This window comes from Nanorana parkeri, unplaced genomic scaffold, assembly GCF_000935625.1.
Source record: "Nanorana parkeri isolate BGI_ZX_2015 unplaced genomic scaffold, ASM93562v1 scaffold1289, whole genome shotgun sequence".
NCBI classification, from domain to species: Eukaryota; Metazoa; Chordata; class Amphibia; order Anura; family Dicroglossidae; genus Nanorana; species Nanorana parkeri.
In genome coordinates this window covers 394,708-403,484 of record NW_017307557.1, presented here as the reverse complement: position 1 = coordinate 403,484, position 8,777 = coordinate 394,708, and the positions used below count along the sequence as shown (strand labels likewise).

General features: G+C 42.4%; 1 protein-coding gene across 1 annotated transcript in view; it reads left to right on the top strand.

The window, feature by feature from the left end:
* The window catches only part of MFRP (membrane frizzled-related protein), an 18,334-nt gene extending 9,764 nt beyond the window's left edge, over nt 1-8,570 (top strand). The window contains exons 7-9 of the mRNA XM_018569108.1: nt 2,813-2,947; nt 3,074-3,201; nt 8,319-8,570. Coding sequence (XP_018424610.1) covers nt 2,813-2,947; nt 3,074-3,201; nt 8,319-8,543 — 488 coding nt within the window. The 3' untranslated portion in view covers nt 8,544-8,570. The remainder of the gene's footprint in view (nt 1-2,812; nt 2,948-3,073; nt 3,202-8,318) is intronic.
* Nucleotides 8,571-8,777: the final 207 nt, after the last annotated feature.

The following is an 8,777-nucleotide window of genomic DNA, read 5'->3' as shown; positions in this document are numbered from 1 at the left end:
GGCTCAGCCGAGCCGAGGCATATGCGTTCGGCTCGACTGAGCCGCTCGGCTAAGTTCAGGAGCTGTACGGGCTATTGTGAATAGCCCGTACAGGAGCCCTTCGGTTCTACTGAACCGAAGGGGTCCTGGGGCCGAAGCCAGCCGAAGGATCGGCCAAAGCTACGGCTAGATCCTTCGGCTGCTTCGTGAATAGACCCATAATCTTTTCTTAATATTATGCTAACAATTTAGTAAAACATTTTTTTTCCTCTGCATGCATTGCAATGTATCGTCAAAAGGGGTATAAAGCTCTCCAAAAGTAAAACACATACATCAATTTTGAGCTTTACCATTCCCCTCCATTACATAAACGTCACACTAGAGTGATGATATTTTATTCAGTAGACTTTATTGATTAAATGTTGGGGTAAATATGTGGAGATGTGCAAAAATTACAGGGAAAGGCATTATTTTCTCATTTGTTTCCCAATAGGAACCAAAGAAATAAAAATATATGTATCCAAATTTTCTACCAAATTACAGCACTAACTATCCCGAACAACACACTTCAAAATACTGTACAAGGGTGGACTTCAAAACCTAAAAGATATAATGTACAGAGCCAAGATATTGCTGAAATAAAAAAAAAATGCTCTAGGACTCAAGGGGGCATAGGTAGAAAAAGGGTTAACTATCATTGGCATTTACAGGTAGCAGTCTGTCTGTGGCTAGTTGTGGTATAAAGATTAATCAACTATGTGTGGCCATGTGAGAACTGTGGTCTCCCACAGTGATCGTAGCTATTAACTGATTAGTAATTAGTAATGGAAAGGAGGCAACTTTTAAAAATGATTATATGGACAAATCTTTCCATTGCTTTAGGCTGGATTCATGCTGTTGCGGTGCATTGAGGCATGCTGTTACATGCATTAACAAGCTTTGCATTAAGGCAGCCCTGTTATTTTAAATGGGCCATTAACACACCACAACACATTGTGCAGACAATCTGTTGTCTGCATTCTGCACTACAATTCAGATGCATTATGGTGTGCTGTGTGTCTATGGTTGGGTTCCATTGAAATGCAATACATTAATATGAATCCTACCTTAAGGTTATTATCACCAAATACATTCAAAAGATAGCACCATTACATTCCACAGAATGCATCCCAATCCACACATAGACCATGCACCCCAATTTATTCTGCTCACCCTATTAGTTAATCCAATATACTGTGCACACACCACTATTTACCCCTATTCACTCTTCACACCACTGTTCACCGGGTTCACACTTCACAACCCACTATTTACCTCAATACACTCTGCACACACCACTCTGCACACCCCACTATTCACCCCAATACACTCTGCACACCCCACTATTCACCCCAATACACTATGCACACCCCACTATTCACCCCAATACACTCTGCACACACCACTATTCACCCCAATACACTCTGCACACACCACTATTCACCCCAATACACTCTGCACACCCTACTATTCACAGCAATACACTCTGCACACCCCACTATTCACCCCAATACACTCTGCACACCCTTCTATTTACCCCAAATACACTACACACCCTACTATTTAACCCAGTACACTCTGCAACCCTTATATTTACCCCTATGCACTCTACACACTCTACTGTTCACCCGGGTTCACACTTCACACCCCACTATTTATCTCAGTACACTCTGCACACATCACTATTCACACAAATACACTCTGCACACACCACTATTCACCCCAGAACAATCTGAACACTCTACTATTCACCCCAATACACCCTACTATTTGTCTCAGTACACTCTGCACACCCTACTATTTACCCCAAATACACGCTGCACACCTTTCTATTCAACCGAGTACGCTCTGCATACCCTTTTATTCAACCCGGTACACTCTGCACACCCTACTATTTACTGCAATACACTCTGCACACCTTACTATTCACCCAAATGTATGCTGATGCTGCAAACCCTACTATTCACCCCAATACACTCCATACACACACCATGTATACCAATACACTCTGCACATACCACCCATTGGCCCCAAACTCCTATTCCGTTTACATAGTTACATAGTATTTGAGGTTGAATAAATACACATGTCCATCAAGTCCAAACTATTGTGTGTGTGTGTGTGTGTGTGTAAAGATCCCCGAGTCATCTCGTTTTTAGGAGTACTTGTACCCCTGTATATTACCGTTTCTCAGGAAATCGTCCAAAAGCTTCTTGAACGATTCCACACTATTAGCTGAAATCACTGCTTGTGGCAACGAGTTCCAGACCCTAACTGCGCGAACTGAGAAGAATCCCCTTCGCCCCTTGTGTTTGAATTTTTTTTCTACCAGTTTCAGGTGGTGTCCTCTAGTCTTTGTTACGGAATTAATCGTAAAGAGTTTGTTGCTAATGTTGCTATGACTATGGAACATTTTGTACATGAAAATCATGTCCCCCCTTAATCTCCTTAGTTCCAGCGTGAACATATTTAAATTTAGTAACCGTGTCTCATAGCTCTGGTCCTCCATCCGTTTGATGAGTTTGGTCGACCTTCGCTGGACTTTCTCCAGTTCAAGGACATCCCCTCTGTGTACCGGTGCCCAAAACTGCACCGCATACTCCAGGTGAGGCCGAACCAGTGATGTGTTTGCTTGGGCACAGGATAATGAGGTATTATTTCAGCAAAAGTTGTAGATTTAAAAACATTAAAAAACCTCTTGAAATAACTTTAACATGCTAAAGCTTACATAAGATTTTAGTGTTTAAGTGTGATTAACTTCACACTTAAATCATGCCCAATGTCTTCTTTTTAGTTGAATGCAGTTCCATGGACTTGAGATGTGGTGATGGAAAGTGTGTACCTTTGCAATGGGCTTGTGATGGATGGCAGGACTGCTCTGATGGAAGAGATGAACTGGACTGTCCTGAGATACCTGATCCAGAATCAGGTAATAATTTCATAATCTGGTGGCCAATATAGTTACCTTACTGCTAGTTCTAAACCACAGATTTGCTTCTGAAATTTATAATGACAGGCTTCACCTAACTTTGTTTCTTTTCTTTTTCTGTTCTAGAGAGCCCATGTCAGCCATTGAATGTTCCATTATGTCAGGGTCTATCTTATTCTCTCACAGTGTTTCCCAATCTCTGGGTGTCTCTTCTGGAGCAACCCGCTGCCAGTGAGCTGCTCAAAGGATATAAGGTAGCGTGGTTGCCTTTTTTTAACTTTTGTAATTGAACTAATTAAAAAGCAAGTGCACTTTCCTAAATATCTGCATGTTAAAATAGTAGCTGTCAGTAGCTTCCCTCACCACTACTTTCCCTGCTCTATTGTGCAGAAGTAACCAGGCTTGGTAACTGGAGATGTGTCTACAGCAGGGTGCTAAACTGCTGCTAATCTGAGCTGCCAAGGATGTGTGTGCATAGGGGTGTTATACTGCAGGAGTCTAGAGGCTGGTTATGTGTGTGCATAGGGGTGATATGCTGCAACTTTTGCTTCCAGAGCTGCTGATTTTCTTTTTAACTTCCGCTGCAATTTGTTGGTGTTACAGGGACTGTTAAAGAATGGGCTAACACACATCCAAAACAGTGACATTGTTTGCCGGGGTGAATGGAAGATGTAGTACTGGCATGGGGGCGTGATAACAAATCCTTGCTGATTCCCCGGAGGGCGTTTGCATAGGCTAGTTTAGAAGGATTTATTGCTGTAACAGTAACAGAGGGTGTAAAGTAATTACAAATTATCTTTTAGACATGCCCAAAAAAATTTGCATAGAAAATTTGGCAGCGAAGGGTGAAAGCATATGTATCTGAAAAATATCAGCTATGTAATAAAGAGTGCTGACTTTGTATGCAGATTAGTGAAAAAATGAAAACTCTCCACTCCACTAGTTATTTAGCTGAAGAGACCCCATAATTTTTCCTATTAGTGATCTGGTAAAAAGAGACCCTCGTACCAGCTTGCTACAGGCTCTGGAGTGAACGGCACCACCCTACACCCCAACAGAGCCCTGTCTATACAGAAAATATGTTGTTTTACTGACTTGACAAGATCACAAGATAGCTGAACTCATCAAAAAAACCACAGAAGTTTAAACCAAGGTGTAGGTTTACAGAGGATTTGTTTTTCTGATTTCTGGCAGGCCCGAAGGTATTATTTTGCTTGCATAATTCCTTGTGACAGAATCTAAACCAGGTTTCCCAAAAGTGGACACTATTGATACCCTGGGATTGATTGGACTAACAAAGGGATTGATAAAATGGCTGGGGGTAAAATATGGTCAGTAAATGTCTAGGGTTCAGTAGGTGATCATTCGATGATGGAAGGTCAATTAAAGTGACATTAACCCCTTCATGACTGAGGCCTTTTTTCCATTTTTTGTACCCATGTTATATTCCACATTTTAGGCCGGAAAATTACTTAAAACCCCCCAACATTATATCTTTTCTGAATGCCAAGACCCTATAGAATAAAATGGTGGGGGGGCGGCCCCTTCTTCGGGACGCAGAAGCGATCTGGCGACAAGTAAGTCGCCAGGATCGCTTCTGTTGTAAAGCCGACAGTCGGCTCTACAAGTTTAAATAGAGTCCCGGCGGCAAAAGTCACCGGGAGTCTGTTTAAACAGCCCCGATGCTGGCGACCTACACTGTACGTCGTCAGTCACGAAGGGGTTAAACTCTCTCCCCCCAATGCTCCTGTGGGTAATTACCTTATTTGATGCTACATGCTACGATCATCTTCTTCCTTCCACTCATTTCCGACACTCCATCCAGCGCTGGTGCCGGTCTCTGATCCACCGCAGACTCCTCATACCCCACGATGTCTGTCAGGTGTGCGTGCTCCCGGCTGCGTCCATTCACTGTCATTGTGTTTTCTCCCCCTCCAATCTACTGTGCATGTGCCCGCACACTTTCTCCTTCACAGCCGTACGGGAGCCAGTTCTTTAGCCGGAAGTGAGCGGCGCTGGAACAGGTAAGTAATTAGGTATTTGCCTAATTTTTTTAAAAACATGGGGCATATATCTTCTGCTTGCTAGCAGTAGACATATGACAAAAAAAACTAAAAACTTTAATTCTACTTTAATTATTTTTGTTTTCTGTAAAACTCTGCACCAGTCTCTAGTCTTGAAATTCAGGGGGCTAGAAGCAAGACAGTGTTACCAAGGGTTGGATTGTCCGCCACCAGCTAGAGCGGCCTAGAGTTGTATCAGTTGTGTGTTGTTAATGGCCTTGTTTACCAGGTTTTACTAATTGTGTGTCTGTGACCTTCCAACCTCCTACCTCCAGGAAGGGTATATGCATGGACTCACTTCCCATACTGAGCATAGCCCCCACATAGAACTTTGTTGGAGAGTCACTGAGTACATTCGCCTCAAACTCTGGAGAGCCAATGAGTACACCTATAGCGATAGGATTAGTGCCAAAGAACTGATTGCTATGCACTTACTAAAAATTCAGCATTGTAACAACCATAATGGCAGCTGATGATACAAAGAAAAGGGTTGACAGTGAGTCACAAGAGTATTTAAAACTCTGATTGATAGCTTAATTTACCAATGAAACAATGCCCATGTGGGTATGAAGTGTAAAGACTTACAGTAATACTGCTGTGAAACGTTTGATAAAACCTTTGCTTTTTTACATAATAAATGCTTTGAGGTCAATGAACAATCTGAAATTCATAAAGGTGCTCATGAGCTATAGAGAATGGGCAGTGGTGTATTTAGGTTTGGGGCTGCCCTAGGCAAGACAAAACTCGGGCGCCCCCCCCCCCATACACAAAATTTACCCCACCTGGCTGTGGTCTCAGGAGGGCTCTGCAGGATCTGTGGTGGTCGCTACAGGATCTGTGGTGGGCTCTGCGGGGTCTCAGGTGGGCTCTGCGGGGTCTCAGGCTGCTAAGCCCACCATAGACCCCACAGAGCCCCCCTGAGACCCGGCTGAGCCCTTCACAGATCCTGCACAGCCCCCCTGAAACCCTGCAGTCCACCATAGACCTTGCAGAGCTCACCCCAGATCCTGCAAAGCCCACCACAGATCCTGCAGAGCCCCCCTGTATATATATATATATAAAAATAAGTTTGTGTGTGTGAGGGACACACATGGACTGGGGTTGTTTATATATATATATGAAAACAACCCCAGTCCGTGTACCGCTAGCCCCACCCCCCCGGCACCTATTCAGAGCCCCCTCTCCTGCTTACCTTGTTGCAGGGAGGAGGCTGTGAGGCGGCACGTCCGTCCCGCGTACCTGACTTGTGAGCTGGCTGATGGCCACAAAGTACCGGCTCGCGGGCCGGTACATTTGCCACCCTGACGGAATCTGCCACCCGAGGCAAACGCCTTGTTTGCCTCGCGGCAGATACGCCCCTGAGAATGGGGACCCCTAATCTAAACTGATTAGAGTAACAGAGCTGGAGAGTGGCAGGCACTCAGATTAAACTAAACTATAACAAAATATAGAGCTGTACATAATAACATAGCAATTCACAATGCAACATAGAAAGTGACTTCTGCAGAAGCACATCAGAAGATGGAGTTGCAGCATTTTAGTAGAGATAAGCTGGGTGTGTTCTGGTCATAGGTCTGTCTTTGTGAGTGTGTATGCCCTTGTTATGTTTTCTCAGATTATTACATTGCTTTTGTTAACACTTTGCTAACACTTTCAGTAGTACATTTTACACAGCTGACAAGAGACAAAAAAGTAGTACAGCAAATTGAAATGCACTCTTGTATATACATGAACAGCTTGCACCTTAAGGAACCAAGTTAGGCTTTGCCCAAAAGGTGTATTTAAACTTTGTGTAATTGCCATATTTTTTTCTGGGAAATCAAATAGCATGCAGATAGGCTTGTATTATTTCTAGACTCCTTAATCAGTTGACATCCTTAGTAAGAGCTGGACAGAAGATTTGTTGTATGTCTTTTTTGCTCTCAAGTATTAAAAAGATATGTATGGAAGATCTAGAATGATACGGTCTGAACATTGTTGGTTTAGCTTGATCAAATGCATAACCCTGGAATGAGAAAATCAGGTAGAAAAAATGTCTGTCTTGTGGCATGTTTTTTTTAGGGAGAAATGCTAAATCTAAAAGTGATTCCGAGATAAACTGGTTGGGGAGAGTGTTAAGATGGGGGTAAGGATCTTATTTTGCTAAAAATGCTTTAAAGCGGACCTTTAGCCATATCTTTAAAATAACAACAAACACGCCTTTAGAAATGTTTAGTAATGACAATCTCCAAACACATACTTCTAGATAACTGCAGTTGGCTTTGTATTATTTGCATCCCTTATATCTCTTTTCTTCCCCAGTCTTCTGACAGTGGCCATGTTTACTAAGGGCAGATTACTAGCTCTCCTTTTACTTCCTGGATTTCTGGCACATATGACTAGACATGTGACTAGGACATGTAACCATACACATAATCTCAGGGGAGGAAAATGCCTTTCCCTGAGATCTTGTGAGGTTACAGATGAGATTTCCCAGCAATGCTCTGCCCAGTGTGCATTGCTTTGCCAAACTGAAGTAATTTTCCCCTTTCAAAGCAGGACGTGAATGCTCTGCAAGTGTAAGTATTTCACAATCACAGCATTTTACACTTGACATGTCTGTGTTATTATTAATTATCATACATAGAGGAAATCATTGGTTGAATTTGATTTTTGAGTGTAATGGTCAGCTTTAATGGCATTTCAGAAGGATTAACTGTTACAATATCTTATCAGAAAGAAAAAAGTTATACAGAAGAAGGGCTTCTTCCCACTTGAATCTGCTAACATTTTGTGGTAGAGCCAGTGCTGCACAAAGAGGATGCATGTGGAAAGCACATTTGAAGCCAAGGTTAAATTTATGGATCAGAAGTTACACTTCCTTACAGATACACACAGGTAGACATGTGTAGGCATATAATGCAAGATGAATTTGTTGATGTTCTAACCTCATTGATGACTATATAGAAATAATTAAAGTAACCACTAAAGCATTGGTTTGGTGCCCAAGCTGAGTTAGATAAACCACGCAGTATGCACAACAGCAAAGGTGCCATGAGAAAAATTGAACGTTAACTCTGTCAGTGGAGAGATGAGCAGTGTAAAGGGAGACTGCACTGCATCTGAAGTCTGATTTTGTTTTAGCTAAGGGCGGGGGAGATCCATACAAATTTTTTTTGTAGACAGCTACCCCTGTACTTTAAGTCAGGAAGCACTGGACTGCACAGATATATGCTTATATGTTATGCAGCCTGTTGATCTTAGCTATTTTTAAAAAAAATTCCCTTTACATTTTCATTAAGTATCACTATTCTTATTTTCTCCAACAGATCCTCCAGGATCTGCCATGTTTTCCTGCTATGCGCCCATTACTCTGTGCCCTGTTGGTTCCCAGCTGTTCATCTGATGGTGGAGCTTTACAGCCCTGTCGTTCAGTGTGTTTGAATGCAATGCACTTATGCTCGACTCAAATTGAGCAGCTTGGCTTCTCTTGGCCGTTCAAGTGTGACCATCTACCACCACGTAGCCAGCAACCAGACTGTGTCATTCCTTGATAAACTCTAGTATACCGACTGAGTTTAGAGTGACCATACATGTAAAATGTGAAATAAAATAAAATGCATAATGTTTATCAGCCTGAAGTCTTCTTTTTTTCTCAGGTGGGACCATTTATGAGTAGCTTGGGATATGTTTTCACTATGTCTTATAGTATAATCCCAGCTGGCTCTTTTTGGAATAAGCATTGATTCTCTTTTGGGGTGTTTAGATTTCTACAAATCTTTGTGCTA